The sequence below is a fragment of the Amphibalanus amphitrite genome, unplaced genomic scaffold (genome assembly GCF_019059575.1).
Source record: "Amphibalanus amphitrite isolate SeventyFive unplaced genomic scaffold, NRLGWU_Aamphi_draft 000016F_arrow, whole genome shotgun sequence".
In the NCBI taxonomy this organism is placed as follows: domain Eukaryota; kingdom Metazoa; phylum Arthropoda; class Thecostraca; order Balanomorpha; family Balanidae; genus Amphibalanus; species Amphibalanus amphitrite.
The window spans coordinates 86488-105276 of NW_024881512.1; the positions used below are offsets into that span (position 1 = coordinate 86488).

At 52.8% G+C, this 18789-nt stretch overlaps 1 protein-coding gene across 6 annotated transcripts in view; it reads left to right on the forward strand.

The window, feature by feature from the left end:
- The window catches only part of LOC122386865 (eye-specific diacylglycerol kinase-like), a 180068-nt gene that overhangs the window by 27059 nt on the left and 134220 nt on the right, over positions 1 to 18789 (forward strand). Inside the window, exon 1 of one of the 6 annotated variants that reach the window (XM_043376608.1) lies at positions 10726 to 12301. The exons of 4 other annotated variants lie outside the window; for them this stretch is intronic. In XM_043376608.1, coding sequence (XP_043232543.1) covers positions 12099 to 12301 — 203 coding nt within the window. In that variant the 5' untranslated portion in view covers positions 10726 to 12098. Of the gene's footprint in view, positions 1 to 10725; positions 12302 to 18789 lie in introns of those variants that run through there. One more of the 6 variants, XM_043376566.1, reaches the window with a different exon arrangement.

An 18789-nucleotide genomic window follows, 5' to 3' on the forward strand; every position in this document is an offset into this window, starting at 1 on the left:
AAGCTGACGAGCTGATCATTTACCGTCGTTGGTGTTGCGATTTACCTTCAAATTTTGACAATCCCACTGTGAACGTGCCGCGCCGGGGAGCCGACGACCGGTCAGGGTACGTGAACTCGGGTGTGGCACCGACACTCTGACCGTGGCACCAACCGGGTGGCCTTTTGGCCGCAGCAATCAATGGGTCACACATAGTATGAATGAGCGAATCAATGGATCACACGGTGTGAATGAGTGGATCAATGGATCACACTGGATGGAAGGTCAGACGAATGGATCACTGCATGTATCAATATGATCGGATTAGTGAATCATTCGTCGGTCGGATCCTTTTTACGGCCGATAGACATGGTGCACACAGTTCAGTAAAAGTGCAACCGATTTCGACAGTTCGTCATAGACAGACTATGCTGTACTGTCGAAATTGCCTGCCCTATTACTGAAATGTGTGCACTGCCTTCTAAATTGGGTGTAAAAAGGTGTAGATCACACAGGGTGGACGGATCTTACACCAGGACCGCAGAGGCACGGTCGGATCAATGAATCACACGATGTGAACGCAGTGCGCGCCGTATCGATTGGTGGCCGTGCGACCGCCGAGGGACCCGGGGTGGAAACACGTACGGCATGCCGAGGAATCCGGCATACCCGGATGTAAACACTCGCGGCAGACAGTGGATGCGAGTGAAAACGCATAGGGGTGTCATGGGGCCGTGGATACACCACGGCAGCCAAGGGAAGGGTTCGATATGGAACCAAATGTGATATAAAAAAGACACGCAAAAGCGACGGGACGAAATATAGAAACGCAGAGTCCGCAGAGATGACGACATTTGCAGGAGCTGATAAAAATGTATGTATGTGGGGCTGGTTTTTGGTCAGCGATGATAAGGCATAATGCAGTGCTGATCACAGTTGTGTGGATTTAATCGGATGCCGAGGCAAAAGCCTGGAATTGAACACAGTTCTTCCGCTGATGTCATCATGAGCCGTTAACTCCATCGGGAAAACCAATATTGTAAACCCACCACCTGCAAAGAACTGGATTTTTGTTGATGCATAGTACACAATGAACATGTACGACATCGAACTGCGAATGAGATGAATGGAGTTAACACCTCAAGTCGTGACCAAAAGATCCATTAATTGTACGCCGATGAGGAAAGCACCGGGTGTCGTCCACGTCTTCCTGTCCTGGTCAGTCTGTTTCCCGGTGTAGTGTGGAGTGGTTGGTGCGTCTGTGAGGTGTGTTACTGCCCGCTATCGTGGAATAATAACAGATATGGTGCAGTGGGCAGCCAGCGTGCTAGTTCTGATCTCGTCGATATGTTCGACCGTGCTTTCGACATGTGTCCGGGTGCTGCTCTCGACAGTGACGTGGCTTCCCTGGTTTACGCTTCATTCGCCACAAGTCAGGTGAGTGGTGGCGGGTTTTCCACGTGATGGCGATTCTATTGTTCTCATCTTTGTCCGTGTGCGACCATTTACAGCTGCCGCCTCAAATCACTGTTCGCAAACTGTGGTTCTGCACACTGCAAAAGCAAAATGTTGTTCACTCAAAAACCTAAATGACTGCATCATCTGGACAATGACTGGCTATGGCTTTGTAACCATGACATTTTGTACTCTTTCTGTAGTGCAAGACGAAGCAAAGTACGAGCATTGTTTCTTTGCTTTTTGTTGCATTTTAGAGTCGCTCTCGTATTCGGCAGGTATCCTTTTTCTAGCTGATCCGCCCTTGACGTTCTGGAGATTTAAATGCCAGCATCCCTTCTGTGTCGAAAGCTCTTAACACCAGTTTGGCAGTTTCGTGGTCTCATAAATTGTTCCCGGCTTTAGCACTATCTAATATACGACCCGCGGGATGAAAGCTTTGGACAATGCTGGCAAACGTGGTGCCGATTTTTCTCAGGTGGCTTTTCTTGAGAGTGATCGTCAGAACTGGTCCTGTTTTGCTCTTCCATCTCACAATGTAAACCGCATCGTTTTAATAGCATTGGTGTATGTTTTTCGTACCGGTCACCCCATCAGCAAAACTCGCACAGCTTTAGCCCGTACCTGACATTATGACGAGCGATCTCATTAAAACTGCCAGCAAGTCCGGCTCTTTGTTGCAGCTAAGCTCTCACCAAATCCGTCTTCTGTTGAGTCCAGCCGGTGGCCACGAGTCTCATTCAAAAAAGAGCTGTCAAATCCAATCCGATCCTGCACTGTTTCTCGTTTCATGTAGCTCGTTTCTATGTGAGATCGCCTTCCTAGCGGTTGCTGGAGCGGTCACGTAGAAGGGTACCTAATTGGTACTCCGCCTCAGCCCCATAGTGGCCCGGTCATGAGTCAGTGGTATTGGCTGTAGTTTCGGATCAATATCCGCGTGCTGGAGTCAGAGTGGGTGACTCTGGTCGGCTCACCCACGGTGTTGACTCACTGCTGCTGAGTCATCTACAGTCAGGAGCCGGTATTTGGTCAGTGCTGTGTGAGGATAGGGCAATCCACGCGACGGCACGGCATTTAACACCAATCACTCAGCGCCAACGTCTAAGCCCAGATGCAGTCACCATCCATTTGATAAAAGAACATTCCATCGGCCATCGACTTACGTTTTTGATTTTTGAGAGATTTCTCCCTCCACAATGTCGTCGTAACGCGTTCGGTAGCGGAGCTTCTTTCTTATTTAGACGCACCCAAATGGCGGATGCTGTTTTGCATTCAGCTCCTCTCCGGCCTCTATTCTTGTGTTTGAAAAGAAGTCGACGGAAAGCTGATCACATATTCTGACAAACCCTGCCTACTTTGAATTCCTCACCAGTCGCTTTCGTTGAAGGCTGGAAACTTTCTTTAGAAAATCCACAACAGAAGACATCATTTTCCAACAGTTGAGAGTCGAATCTGTTGTTTGCGACCCACAGTCGCTTAGTTGTCGGTGGAGGGATATTGGAATGCATGAGGTCGTCTCCAGTGATGGCACAATGATTTCAATCCAAACCGGAGACAGAAAACCATTTAAGTCAACGCTGATTGGAATGCAAAGAAGTTCATAAACATTTGTCATGCGGCAAAGCTTGTTTCTAGCACCCAACCTAATACCGCTATGCAGCTTGAGCATTCGGCATAATGGAATTGCAGTGATGGCTGTTTATTGCCGAGCTTGCTTTCACCCTAAATGGTTACGGAATAGCATGGCCTTTATAGCTGTATTCTTTGTGTTTAATCCCTGGATGGCCTGTCGCCCTCTCTCCTCTCTCACTCTGCCCTCTCTGCCCTCTGTCCACCCCGGCCAGTATTCGGCTGCCCCGGCGGCGCGTGCCGGTCGATCCCCGTGTCTGACCCATTCAGCCAGCGGTCGCTGGTGTCAGCAGACCGACACACTCGGCTGAACAGCGGCCCAGCGGCTGCTGAGACCAGCAGGCCGCTCTGTGGCCACAACATCGCTTACCGCACACAAAGGCGCCCCCGGCCCGGTCCACTTACCGGCTTTTATGCAGAGCGATGGCGAGCCGCCTCCCGCTGAATCATCGGAGCGATGTTCCACCGCCCACCGCTCTCGGCTCCCAGCCCACCGTCCACCTGCTGCTGTCCACCGCCCACCGTAAGAACACCGCCCATCGCTCTCTGCCTACCGCCTACCGACCACCGCTCTCGGATTCCCGCCCACCGCTCACCAACGCGGGCTGCTTGTTCAGGCTCAGGAGAGCCCACCTCCCAGCGCTCACCTCCCACCGCCCACCTCCCACCGTCCACCTCCCTTCGTCCACCACCCACCGCCCACCGCGCACCGCCCTCCGCCCGCTGCCAGCTATAACACGGAGAGCCAGACGCCCGCCGACCACCGCTCTCCGCTCTCCGGTCACCGCTCACCGCCCTCCACCCACCACCCTCCGTCCGCTGCCCTTCACCCACCACCCACCACCCTCCTCCCACCGCTCATCTGCCTTCGCCCACCGCCCGCCGCTCCGTCCGCTGCCCACCGCCCACCACCCACCGCCCACCGCGCACCGCCCTCCGCCCGCTGCCAGTTATAACACGGAGAGCCAGACGCCCGCCGACCACCACGTTCGGTCTGAATGCGAGCCTAATTGAATCCATTCGACCCTACCGGTGCCGATCCAATCAAATCGAATTCAACACGATTCCTGTGTGATGCTAATCGGATGTACTGCCACACTGGCTGAATGGGGTACGGTCGAGCCAAAGGCGGCGTGCCGTGAGGGGCCACCCACACAGGCGCGCTAAGGCATACCTCCCTCGGGGTGCAGCCGGTGACCATTTCACAGTCACAGCTTAGAGGCACTCACAGAGCCGTTACTGATCACTATCACAGTCTGCTCAGCCAACGTCACACAGCAGAGAGTGGCAGGCACATAGTAGCTGTGACAGTAGCAGTTACAGTCGGAGATAGTCACAGGTCAGGTCACATCCACAATCACAGTCACAGTGTGCTGTATCCAGGAATTTCATCGGGACCCGTACGGTCGAAAGGGCCCAACTATTTGAAGCTACCGAGAGGGGACACAAAACCTGAGCTCGTACCCATATTCCAGACTCAGTATCAGATCCTCGCCACCTTCGCTACCCATTACCCGCCTCCGTCTCCTTCGGAACCCTGCGAGCCTTTTATCCGAGCGGACCAGCCGGGCCTATTTTGACTTCTGTAGAGGAGCGGCGCTGAACTGTGTAATAAGGCGCCGCGATCGAAGGCGCGAGTGAGATGGATGAAATTAGCTTAAAGCTTGATTCCGTCTACCTTCTGCGCAGAAATTTAGCACAGACGAAGTCAAAGGCAGTATGAAACCGATTAGCAGTTGGACAGGAACGAAACCTTTGAAATCCTTTTGAGGTCATTTGGTCTGTTATTGAGCAGTCATTTGTAAGGTGCAGATGCTATATATCGCTGGCTTTAGTTCGCTGCCTTTTGGGCTGGGCATTGGGGCGCGGCGTGTTAGAATGCAACGCAATGGTCAGTCGCTCTGGGCGTGTATAAGAAATTTTGCATCAAATTTCCCGCGGGGCATTTGTTAGCCGGATATGTTTCAGACCCAATGGCACCCCTCTTTGACTTTTACATATCACAGCGATAGATTTCTGTTCGTACCAGGCGAGGGCGGCGGCCCGACGGCCGATTTATTATTGAGTCGACGATCGGCAATAGGTCAAAGGGCGGCTGGCCAGCATTTCGCGACTGGCAGACCATTGTGGCCCAAATGACACCCATCATACATAATTCTGATGATTCAGCGGCCGTCTCTATGGCTGGAGAGAGCAGCGGAGTGGGGAGAGCAGGGAGTGCGGGGGTCGGCTGCGGGGACAGAGCGATGCATTGCTCAGACGGGAGATGATTCCGCGATGATAAGCTCCATCCGTGTCACTCAAATGAAGCTCATTTGCATTGTGAACGAGACAGAGCCGCCGCGCGACGGCCCAGCTTTCAGTTTTATTGGCCATCGAGCTAAGTGGAATTTTGAATCATGTTCGGCGCGCCGCGCCACTATTGACATGACTCTGTCCAGGCAGGGCGGGGCCGTCTTTGGTTCGTTATTTAACCCGCTGTCCCACAGTGCAGGGTGTGACGCGCTGGACCGCTGGGATTAGCTGGGACCGTTGGTCCGATTTGGTCCGGGCAGCGTTGGTGAGACGCGCTGGACCACTGGGACCATTGGTCCAATTCGGTCTGGTTGGTACAGCGGCAAACGACCGCGCCTGATTGCACATTTCGTCATTCATATGCTATGATCTCTGTAAATTATTGCCACTTTCGCCGGCGCCCATGTATCTAATTTGTAGGCCTCGTCTCGTATTCATTATCGAGATTAAAAATGATGGTCATAAAAATAAAATTATGGAGTTAAAATTAGCGAATGGGATATCACTATGCCGAATGGGTCGTTGGTCTCGAACAAGAGCACTCCGTTACTATCACTTTCAGATACGTCGATAGCATTGGATTTGCTACAACCCATTCTGGCGATACCACCGATCCCCATGACCCTGGCGGCTCTGTCGTGAACGTTACATCCAAGTTCTACCCACGCGGGGGATTGGGTCGTGTCTAAAAATACCGTCCACTATCGGAGGGATTAAATCACTGTCGTCCGGCGGCACCGTTTTCCTCCAGTGTTCCAGCGTCCGGTCCGCTCTCTCATGCATTACTGGGCTTCTTTCTGCGCCCGTGTCAGGACGGCGAGTCACCAGGCTGGTGGTCCCGTCTGGCTCGACCCCTGTGATTAATATTCACACTTTGAGCCGGCTGAGAGGCCGATATGAGACGATCGGTGACAAATGGTCGGGCAGCTGGCGCGATCCGCGGCACCCAGCCCTCTGTCCCTCCCGGCCCTCTCAGTCTCTCGCTCCGGCGCGCTCGGTGCCAGAGTCTGAAATCGCGCACGCATAGCGACAGTGTGCATCAGTGTGTCAGCTGTGGGGTATTGACTGACGGCGCACGACATCAATGGGAAGCCTGGCAGATCGATATTGCGGCCAAGTGCATTTCTAAGAAAGGAAACACCAAACATGCTGATGTTTATTTTGTGCAGGCTGTGGGAAGGCAAACTACATTCAGCCTCGGGCTGCGATTTTGATTATCAGCCTCGGATACACAATATTTGCAATATGTTTATTTAACAGCCACATATAGAGCGCGTAGACATACGAGATACCTCGAGTTATGATGTCATTGAATGTTTGGGTGGGGTCTTGGAGGATCATATTTTGAGAAATGTGGGTTCAACCACCAATAGGCTAGTTGGTTTAGCACAAGGCGACCACAATTTCATCTTCAGTGATTCTCTCTCGGCATTTTCACTCGCCCAAACTGGGGTGACCTTTCGGATGGTCTCTCCACTGCACTGGGTCCGCGCGGTCAGCACTCTGCCATAGTGGCAAAACCTGGCGCGAGGGGGGAGAAGGGAGGGGGCGTGGTCCGGCTGGAGATCGATGGTCCGCCTACTCATGTCCTGTCCCGTTGCCGTGAGCGTTTTTGTAAACACGACCACCGGCTGATGTATGCGCCGGCCGTCCGGCCCGCCGGAGACGATGTTTACCCCGCGAACAGGACGGCTTTCTCCGCGGAGAACAGACACTACTTGACTGGAGACAAAGCGGCCGCAGTTTGGCGGAATTTCGCCGGCCGCAGGGAGACGCTATCTTTGATAACAATCGACCAGCTTAACTAGCGCTGGAGCCTCGTGACAGAATTATGTCCTCTGAATTTAGCGTGCTTGATCCGGGAGCGCTGGGTGTATGAGGGTTCTATAGCATCTCTGTGATAACTTTGCTCATAGTCATTGCATTTGCATGCGCTTGTGATTTGCTATTTGCGATAAATAAGAAAAGCATAATGCCCTTGACTTGCTGTAGATTTGTTCATAGCCCGGTCGCTTCTATGATTAATTGACTAAATGAAATTGACGAAATGACTGATCAGGCTTAATTTACCTGTAGCTGTTGTTGGGTGAAATTATAAAATCAGCTAACAGCTTCGTTTTGAAACAGCTACTGCTGGCCAACATCGTTTTTTACATAAAGAAGTCGAAAGGCAGTGGATGTACCTATTAGCACTCACAAGTCAAAACCAATACTTTTCTGAGAATCAGAAATACATAATATAAATGGGTTGTGAACACTGAACCAACAAGAGTTTATACCATCATATTGCTTTCGTACTTTTTAAGGATACGGTTAACCTTGTCTCCTTGCAAATGCTGCGCACTATAACGCGCTTTATAAATTATCTTTGGCTGTTACCAATCGCTCAATAACTTGGCTTCGACGCACTGGGCTATGAGAACTCGAACCGGAGTTTGTTTTGTCAATAAGGGGAACAACTCTGGGGTTTCGTTGGCTCAGCAGGAATTTATGTTGGATCGTTCATAATTGTGGCGTAATCATTTGTGCTAGACGTAATGTATCAACTGTCTGTATATTTACCATTCAAGCGTTGATGATAAATGCATAACCACAAGTTCCAGTTGTCAGGCGTGCATATTTTTTCTTCAGAAAGTTGTAACAAATGAAGGCATCGTGTGACATATAGTTTTATCGACATTTTCCCAGAATCGCTAGACGGAGGGCGTCACGGTTTTATGGATAATAAATGCATTGGGTCGTCTGTAGACCATGACCGAACGCTGCCTTAGTAATGAGCTGACGTTGCGGCTGGCGCGATTCGAGGGGACCAGAGTAATTGGATCGGAAACAGACGAATTTCGGTCACAGCTAGACCGCCGGGCGTGTCTGCGCGAGCGGCGAGTTCGTAGTACGCGCAGCAGACGGCGTGGTAATTTGTGTCGCATGGGCTAACGCCGCGAATTTGCGACCGTTTCCGCTGCCGTCACCGTCAAACTTGGCCTCACCCCTTCTTCGTACCCCGGCGCCGCCCCGTTCTTTCAGCACCTCTTTACCGCCTTTTCACCACCACTGCCACCGCCGTCACCACCTTTTCACCGCCGTCGTCACCGCCGCTGTGGCGCGTGACGGCTGCGGTTCTATCTCATTTGGAGCGGACACGCCACCGGGCTGGGGAGGGGAGAGGGGTCGTGACCCGTGCCGACTGGCCATTCATTCCGAGCCGTCAGGGCGCCAGCGAACCCCATCCGACACCACCGGTGACCCCTCCGCTGACCCCAGTGTGGTGACTCCACCGGTGACCCACGGTGACCTGCTGGTGACCTATTGGTGATCCAGGATCTTTTGCTTGATTAGCTGTCGTATGGTGATTTGTGACCTCATTTATCTATTATTTATCTATATTATTGACTGAAGGCATAGAGTCCAGTTGCACAGTCCGCTTTTTTCCGCTGCAAAAATAGCGCGGTTGTGCTTCCCACAGGGGTAGCTGGCGGTCGTGACAGGCGCGTTAGTCCCAACCGCCAACTGCCGCCCGACACGACTCTGCCGGAATCCACTCTTCCCTGCCGTGATCAGAAGCGGTTAGCGACCCTAGCGACGCGGTGTGGTAAGTTCAGCACGCGGCTGAGCGGTGACAGAGCCGTGGAGGATGGCTTGAAGGTCCGTTAGCTCTTCTTTCGCTGCGTCGGTTGTAGGAATGCAAGGAGAGTTGACTTTCGGTGAAGGAAGGAGTCAAATTTTGCCAAGGCGGACACAGGGGTTTGCAAGGACATGTGGTCTAGCGATGTTCAAGGCCAATCCTAAGCCAACTGGTTTCGGCAATAGCATTATGACGTCATGACAGCAATGCTGTTGAATAGCCGGTCCACTCCTAATCCGACGTTCTCCCTGCGGGAGATTAGCTCCCAAATTAGACGGACAACCTTCACGGACCAATGTCACACGGATATGTCTGCTGAATTCGACAGCTGCCTGTTTCCCCTTTCCCTTACACTCCTACGCCCGTATGCCTCCCGTTCTTCGTAGCACACTCGGCTGTTCCACGTGTGTTGGCTGTTACGGTGGTGTATGACGACGAACCCACAGCTGTTGTTAGACGGCCCGCAGGGTTGGGACGCCGTGGGTAGTGTTCCCGGGAGTCGACCTTACACACTGGGGTAATGGGGTGATAGCGCACGGTCTAATGAGGCTAATGGTACAGTATCAGACGGGAGGGGTGTGATACCAGCCCGAGCGGTGAGGGATACAAATGGGGTAATGGCGTAATTGGTGGCAACTGTGTGCCTGCTGACAGCAGACGGGTGGTCCTATTCACTCTTCAAATAAACGAGCATGGCGGAAGACAGGGAACAGGATAGAGATGCTCATTACCATTAACCAAGATATGCGACACATTGCCAGAACATTCTCGATGCTTGTGCTTTAGAATAAGAAAAAAATATTCCCGTTTGAGGTCGGTAAGGTCCATTGTTCGACGTAAAAGCTGCCGCTAGCGAGCGGTATTGGGCGCTGTTGCCAAGAACAACACCAGTAACATTCTCACCTAATTGCTATGAGCTCACCGACAGTTACATCACCGGCTGCCAGGCCAGTCAAAATGTCCCCTCTATCTGTGTAATGTGCTGCAACAACTCCCTATTTTATCACGCTGATTCATGTCTGAAGCCGATTATGTTGACAGTAATCACACAGTAAAACAGAGCATAACACTACCGTCAGATGATGTGACTATAAGATGTGTCTGTGGTCTCAGAATCATAGCAACGTTCGCGGTATGCGACTTTTATTACCTCAGGCTGGTGATGAAAACCTTCAAAATAAAGCTGATGTGGCTATATTTCTGTCGTCGTTTTGTGGTTATACAGCACTTTCATATAGTGCTTTACTTTCTGTAAAGCACTTTCATATAGCTAAATTTCAGAGATCAAGGATATATTTTCGTTGGGCATGAATAGATACATGTAATTGTTGTGACGGATGCAGAATGCACATTGTTCTACTGCGCGCTCGCATTATCCAGCTGAATGCTGATTGTTTTCTTTCTTGTAAACACGACTGTGCGACATAGTTCTCCTTCACAGTTGTTCTAGGGTTTACGTCTAAACGCGATCAATTTGTCCATGCTAGAGCTAAGCCTGTTTCATCTGATCAAACCAAGCGTTGAACCCCTGAAGCGTTAGTCCTTTTTCATGAGCAATATCATTTGAATGCAGATGCATTTATCAACGGACTAGAACGGTTAGCATTGTACCGTTAGCTATGTAATCCCTCATATTTCACGCAGCTTGGGGTTCATAATGCCAGAGCAAACATACCAAACGTTATCGGCAATATCCTCCTTTACGACACATTGTTCGGGTAGCGGGCCGGGCTCCCAGGCCCCGCAGTAGCGGCGGCGGCACGGCAGGGGGTCGCGGCCCCTGCAGCTCACGCCCCCGCCGCCCGGCCGCCGCCGAGGAGGCGCCTGCCGTCTGTCCAGGTGGCGCTGCGGTCGCCGGCCGCCGTCCCAGCCCGTCGCGGCGGCGGCTGAGGGAGGGCTGGCGCAGTCGAGTCGCCGCCGCGATCCGAGTCGTGGACAGTGTGTCGCGCGTGTCGCTGTGTTGACCGAGCGCCGTGGCGACGGGCCGTGGGAGTGTGTGCTGGGGACGGCGTGACAGGAGGGACGGACTGAGGAAGCAGTGAGCACCAGGGGCTGCTGCTGGAGGTGCGTGATATAGTTCATTAGTGTCCGGTGTACTGTGTGGTGTCGCAGGCCTTGTTGCGGAAACGGAACCTTCCGTGATAAGGACGAAGACCTTCCGGGAACTGGAAGCGGCCACGCTGCTCGGTGGTGCCAAGTGTTGGGAAAACTACCTCTGGCGCCGTGAAATTGTTTGGCCGTGTTAGTGAGGCTAAAATAGCTTACGAGCGGTGACGCGCGATTTATATTGGCCGACAGTTTCGAGTAGCGGTCTAACCGGGCTTGCCTTTATCGCCCGCGAATTGTGACAGCTGTCGTGGCCAATCGCGGCTCGCGGTTTGATTAGAGTAATCACCGCATTGTGGCAGTGCCAGACCGAGTGGCAGACTGAGCGAGAGTTCGAGCTCCGGACCGACCACCATACCATCCGTCTGGCTGTGTTGGACACTCCGCTCACGCCCACACAGCCGACTGAGCTGAGGACCTCCCCGACCTCCCGGGGGCGCCGATCGGCACCATCTTCACCTCTCGTCGCAGGTGCGGCATATTTATCAACGAGCGCGGCGCGCGCGCCATTTCGCAAGGTGCGTGCGGCCAGCTGGCAGCGGTGGCGACTGGCGACCCCGACTGGGGTGCGACGCGCCCATCCCAACCGGTACGGCGGTGTGCGCGCGCTGTCAGTGGTGAGACGACTGAGTGAGAGGGCTGTGTGAGACGAGAGACCGGTGAGAACTGTGAGACACTGTGAGAGGTCAAGACGTCAGCGAGACACGTCAGGAGCACTTGGGCGAGACATTAGCCAGCATGACAGCTGATGATTTGTGAGACCCACAGAAAACACTCCTGAACTCCGTCCAAAAGTTGCAGACAGAGCGGGACTTCTCGAACTGCCGCTGAACTGTTCACAAAACCAGCAGCCGCCTGTCTGTGGCAGTCAGACTGTGACAGTTTTCCAGCCGTGACGGTCGCGCTGCCACGCCCAGTCGGGGGCGCTCCTGAGCCGTGACACGTCTTTCATCGGCCGACAAAACCTCCCTCCGAGCCGGAGATCACCTTCCTCTGAAGACCCTCCCACGTCATGGAGCACCTGCGGGAGCCGCTGTCCTCGGCGCTGCCGCTGCAGCCGGAACTGCTGCTGGGGGTGCGCCTGCCGCCCACCCAGCCTCTGAAACTCACCTGTGACAATCCGGCCGAGCACATCATCTGCGCCCAATGCAACATCGGTGGACCGCTGCCGGTGCCGCCCAGCCCCAACACGCCCACGCCAGACGGACTCTGCAGGTAGGTGGGCAACCAGGGGTAACCAGGGGAGACCGGGGGTGACCTGACCTGTGGACAACCTGGGTCACTGTCGTACTGTCGGTGCCGTCCAGTCCCAACACGCCCACCCCGGACGGGCTCTGCAGGTAAGCTGGTGACCTGGGGGTGACCTGACCTGTGGAAGACCTGGGGTCAGCCTGGAGAGACTTGTGGATGACCTGAGGGTGACCTGAGGGACCCCGGGGCTGATCTGGGAGCGACCTGGGCTGTGAGCGGCCTTGGTGCGACATATGGAAGACCTGGGCGCCTCCTGGGGAGGCGAGATGGGTGAGGTGGGGCGGGACAGACGCGTGCGAGCATGTGGCGTTGCATGCCTCGTAAGCATACCTTTCAGTGGAATGAAGCCAACACCTAAGTATGGTGTGCACAGCTGTAAGGTGAGCCTGTCAGGAGTGACCTTTCAGTGACATGCTACGGTGTCATTCTCCGGGCTATCGCTACCTCGTTACGGCGGATTGTACGGGAAGTATAACGAAGGATAATCGGATGAATGCGCTAAGCTAATATTTTGATAAAGTGGATAAGGAGGAGCGGAATGATCTCACTACTAATGGGCGATGGTCGACTGAAGTCCTGACGCTGATTTAGATTGTCAATGACATTGCCCTACCAGCTTAGCTGATAGAAGTTCAGTCCGAATAAACGACTTCACTGTCTTACGATAAATGGTCTGCGTCTTTCCGGCGAAAGTCCTCGGAGGACGTTATGGAACTACGGCCAATACATTACGATCGGGTAAGCAGCTTCACATTATTTTCACTCATGATCTATGCTTGCTGCAATGCACATGGTCAGTGATAATATGCACTGGGATATTTTTTCCTCGACGGGAAAGATTTGATGAGGTCATGACAGGAAAGACAGGCGATTTTATCCTCCATTCAATAAGGTTTTCGTCCATTGTTCATTGAATTTGCCGAAAGAATTAGCAGGAAGTTACGACCACTCGCGTGACACATCGAGGGATTTTTAAGCTAGCTGTTAGAGAAAGTGCGTCAATTTATTCTGAAACGGTTATAGCTTGTCAGAAAGGTTCAACAACAAATGATGCATACCTATTGCAGAGAACGCTGCAACATGAACAGTTCTGTAAAGTGTATAGTATAAATCATGCATCGTCATGCCATAATTGCAAAAGAAGGCATGCAGTGGTGACTGGTGAGTTCAGGTAACTGAAAAATGGGCTGCCTGACTCGATCATCAGAACGTGATGGCATGCATATCAACACGTTTTATTTCTTTATTTCACGCCAAACACAATTTATGTTCTTCCCAGGCCATTCGCCTTCCATGGGCGCCAAATTTTGCAAACTGTATTTCAAATTTACCAACTTCAACTCTCAAGGACACGGTAAGTGTTCCCGACTGCCTGGTTCTCCTTGCTGAGACCCCGCCGCTCCGTACTCTGGCCGGGCAGGCGGCTCGTTTGGAGCCCGGCCCGGCGTCTGCTGGTGTGCACCCGGCTGCTGCTGTCCCTCTTCCATGCGGTGGTGCCGAGTTGGCCGGCCTGCCAGCGGTCTCAGTGATCGGAGGTGAACCGTGGCCCCGCCTGGCTCGCCAGGACACTGAGCGAGCGGACCGAGGGGGGCCGAGAGGGTCGCTCCTTGCTGACACGGCGCTGCAGACAGGGCATCGGGGTCAGACAGATCGCTAATCGCTGGGGAAAGAAAGAGGAGAGAGAGAGAGAGAGAGAGAGAGAGAGAGAGAGAGAGAGAGAGAGAGAGAGAGAGAGAGAGAGAGAGAGAGAGAGAGAGAGAGAGAGAGAGAGAGAGAGAGAGAGAGAGAGAGAGAGAGAGAGAGAGAAAGAGAGAGAGAGACGCGGAATAGCGGTGAGAGTAGGTAGATGAGCAGGAAAGACCGATAATGTGGGATCTGGTGTGTTCGTGGATATTCGCAGAACGCACCAAAGCGAGAAGATTCCGCCAATGCCATATGATAATGAAAGATATCTAGCCGCGTGCGCTAGACTTGAGAAATCATTGAGATGATATAAAAAACGTAAATCTTAGAGCTCTGAGCCGTCACAGGATGGCTTCGTTTCACGTTCCACGTTGATGAAGACCATGCTCTTATGAGCCCGCGCCTCTCCAGTCTCCCCCATACCAGCCAGGAATAAACAGGGACATGATGCCGGCATCTTATTGCCATCATGCATGGATTAGTGTTCGTGGAACCCTAATAAACCACCAATTGATAGATTGCCAATTTGCGAGGCCTAAATTTAGCTTCAGCGAAAGTTATGAACGTCCTTGAGACGTTGCCGGCCGCATGTCATATCATATTGTCGACTACCAATGTCGCTCACTAACATGGCCCTATGGAAGCTCGCTGATCGCAATGCCATCACACTAAAGAAGCTTTATCGTTTCTTTTAACATGTGCTGGGAGTGGGTAAGTTCAGAGGAAATATGACGGTTGCACCCCAGGCCCAGACACGATAGAAGGATTGCAAATCTGGAAGTTTAACTGTGCGAACGTAATAAAATGGGAAGTAAAATGCATTGTGCAAGGTCATGACATTACATGACAAATTATTTGAAACCGTTCTCGCAAGCAGGCAATGCTTCACCCGCCAGTGAGGTCATTTTTCGGGTCATGCTCTACCGATTGACAAGAAATAAAGACAGCCCAGTGTGGGAGGTGACGCCATTCGTTCCAACGGTTAGGAGTGAGCAAGTGACGTAGGATTTTGCATCTATCACAATGAGACACCAACCTTTGGGTTCAATTGTCGGAAGTTCACTCGACTCAGAAGGAAACTGAAGCCTGCAAAAAAAGATAGCCACTGCTCAAGAATAAGGTAAAGCCGTCTGTGTCTATCTTTGGACACTATGGAGCTGCAGCAACTGCTGAGAAAATGACTTGCACCGGCTTCAAAACCGGCAAAACCGGTCACATGTGGACATGCCGCCGGCTATTCATGATATGCGGTCTCGTGACGTAATCAGTGGAACTGGGGGTGGCGGGTCCGATCCTTGCCCGTGCTCTTGTGCCGTGTTTGGCTGGGGTAAGTTGTTTGCGAGCTCTTTGTCTGCATTACGTGACGTGTGTTTTAGCTCCCGTTTCTGGCTGGCTCGCTGTCTGCCCTGGCCTGTCTATGTGACCTGTCTTACGTGTACCGAGCGACGCCGTGTTTCCTTTCCTTGTCCGTGTACCGGACCTAGCCCGACCTGTCTGTGTACTGAGTCCCGTGCCTGCCTTTCCACTCGCCATGTGTGCCGGTCTCCGGTGTGTGTTTTGTGACCGCGACGCGGGCCGTAAGGCGCCCCTGATGACGCCCCGATGTGCACTATGCACACAAACAGAGCGCCGGTGGACCGTGTGCGGTCCATTTGGGCAGACGGACTGTGCTCACAGCGTGACCTGACCCGACCGACCTCTGACGGTTCAACAGCGTCTCAACCGGCCCCGCAGGATGCAGGCGAAGTGGAGTGGAATGAGGCATCATTGGTGATTAAATGGACAGTCTTTCAGGAGCTTTCCCTAGACTGGCCTATATAGGACTGACGCTGCTCCATTCTCAGCGCTGCGCAGCGCTGCAGCGGTGATCACGCTTTGTTTCGTGCCTGGTGAACAAAATCGATTATCGGCGGAACAAAGTCGATTAATTGACCATCAGGTGACCTCCGTTTTTATGGAGAAGTAAACTTTTTGTTCCAAGAGTTGAACAGCCACCACTGGGATTCAAAGCACGAATGGGTTTGTTTTTGTTTGCTGTTTTATGCAGAGGTGATTACTCTGAACAGTGAACCATTTGTTTTGTATGATTTCTCCATTGCACAATTTCTGTTGCATGCTGCTTCAGGTCTGGCTATAACGTTAGAAAGGCTTCAATACGTGAAGATAGCATAACTTATGATCTTAACTATCATTCATCAATGATATCTTCAAAGACCAAAGCATGTCGGTGTTCTTACAATTATCATCGCTCAGTGAAGTTGACAGCCACATGTCTGACCGAAATTAGTCATAACCACGCTCATGTGTCGGGTCGACACATCACGCTATAACCTATTCCAATTGTATTTTCCATCCATGCCCACATCATATTTTAAGTAATTCAACAAACCATGAACTTTCGTGCCAAACCGAATCTTTGCCACTTCACGTCGAGTATTTTAAAAGCACCACCATCCTCACCGAGTGCATCCCGCCGTGAAACTCCACCAGCATACCAGCACGGCCGATAGAGAAGGCGAAGGGTCAAGTGGGCTCGCTGGAGGTAAGGGGGCGGTATTTCGTGGCCGTGCTGCCGCGGTGGGCCGTGTCGAACCTCTGTTTTGGAAGTCGGGCCGCGGCCGGTGGCATGCGGCCAGCGCGCGCCGTGTTGCTATGTTTCGTCCCGCCCAGCTCTGGTCTGGTCGACGGGTGTGACGCACGCTCCCTCAGAGGCATTCCTCACCGGGAGCTGCTGTACGCCTTTTTTCCCCGGCGGTGAGCGGATGTAAACAACAGCGTCGGCTGAGCTGTGAGCCGGTGTAGCCGCTCTGCTGAGTTGTGAGCCAGTATTGTTGCGCGCCACCGTGTCTTACAGCAAATCGGTTTGCGTTCTTCACGCTCCTCAGCTCTCGGCATTAGCTCACCGAGACAACGTGACGGTGCGATGGTGCGTCAGAGGAGCGCGCACTCCCCCGAGGACCGCCGACACCTCGTGGGACCGCTGACACTCCCCTGAGGTACCCCACCCTCCCGACGTGTTGGCAGGCGGTCCGGTCACATTCCGATCATAAAGCACATTTGCAACGCCTCCACCGCGGCCGGCGGCTGAGGTAATACGTGCCAGCGTCTGTATGGGACGGTAGAGAAACAAGCCGCCCCGCCCCGCCCTACTGCACAGGCCGCACGGGCGATTTGTGGTGCCCGCGGGCGCCGTCGCTGATGGGTGCAGTTCTCACACAATTAGCCGGTGATGGGGTGCCTGCCGGTGACTTACCCGCCGCTCGTGAATACCGGAGACTTATGTTGGGTGCTGCTATCAGCCTGTCACACACAGTGATGATTTTTTTGTCTCACATTCCTCATCTGTGGACTGGAGACAGATTCACACCTTGACAAGTGCAGATTTAGTATGATGTCTGGATGAAGCCGAACGAGTTGTCACCCATACCGCGGTTTGCAATAAACTTCGTTAATTATCGTAGCACTTGGTAACATTGGATGATTGCTGAGTGACAAGAAATCGGTGCAAAAGGCCCAAATCAAAGCACCATACCCGCACGGAAAATATAGCAGGCGAAGGCCTTTTCCTGCATTGACTGCATGTTTTGCACGGTAGCGATCAGCGTTGACCGTACACATCCGTTTTGCTGATAGTTGCAGTGCTTTGACTGACTCTCTCCCCTCCCTCTCTACCTCTCTCTCCTTCTCGTCCTCCTTCCATTTTTCTTTCCATTCTCTCTCAGAATACGTTCTCCCTCTGTTGTTTTTCTCCGCTGCCTTTTTCTCTTTCTCGGACCGGTTTCGCTTTCTCCCCTTATTTCCGTCGTCTGCGATTGACTTTGCCGACTGGTCTCACTAGGTGAACGGCGGCCCTCACAGTTCGCGCTCTTCAGACCCACTCCAAAAACACTGCGCCGCAAAAACGCCCAGCGCTGGCTCCGGGTCGCTCCAACAATGGCCGGCGGTAGGCGGGAGCCGGGCGTGAGTCGGGCGGGAGCCGGGCGGGAGCAGCTCTCCGGGTCAGTCGGCTCCACTGGGAGCTGCTCCGAGCGAGACCCGCGCCACGCGGTCCCGCACCACCCATTCCAATTCAGATTCCTGCGCCGCCGTGGCGGGCGCTCCAATTCGACCGGCCGAGTGGCGAGCTGTGTCAGATGGCTCTGTCAGATATCGCGGCCAAGCAGACAGCTATGTTTACAGTGTTTGGCAAACGCATCGATCGGCACTTCCTGGCTCCTACGGCCGATCAGCGCTCACCGGCGCCAGACGGGTCGGCCGATCACCGGAATCCACTCAGGGGCCGGTCGGCTTAATGCACGCTCGTTTGTCACGCCGGAGAGCTGTGGGCCGCCTGTGCAGTGTATCTTTCGCTCGGAGCCGATCGGAGGCGTGCTGATGTGAGTTTGGCACCAGTTTCGGCCGGCCCACAGCACTGCCAAGAGGCTGTCGGAGCGTCTTTAATATGGAGAGCGATATTCGAAGTTCATTTGACGTGCGATTGCCGTCTGCTGTTATAAAGATATTTCAAGTTGATCTTATTCGATTTATCAGATTATGAAAGGAATGGAAAACAAAATAACTTTCGACATGGTTACATCTGTCTCACAATCGATCAATAAAATAATTTTAATTAGACATTTCATTCGGTGGTCCTTAAAATGACGCGTTCTGTTGTTGGTGTTACGTAGGGTTAAGGAGTGTTTGTACATAAGTGTAATTTTTATTTTAAGCGTCTTGCCTTTGCTCATGGTCATGGTTATTTTTAGAATCTTAATGAAGTTACGACGACA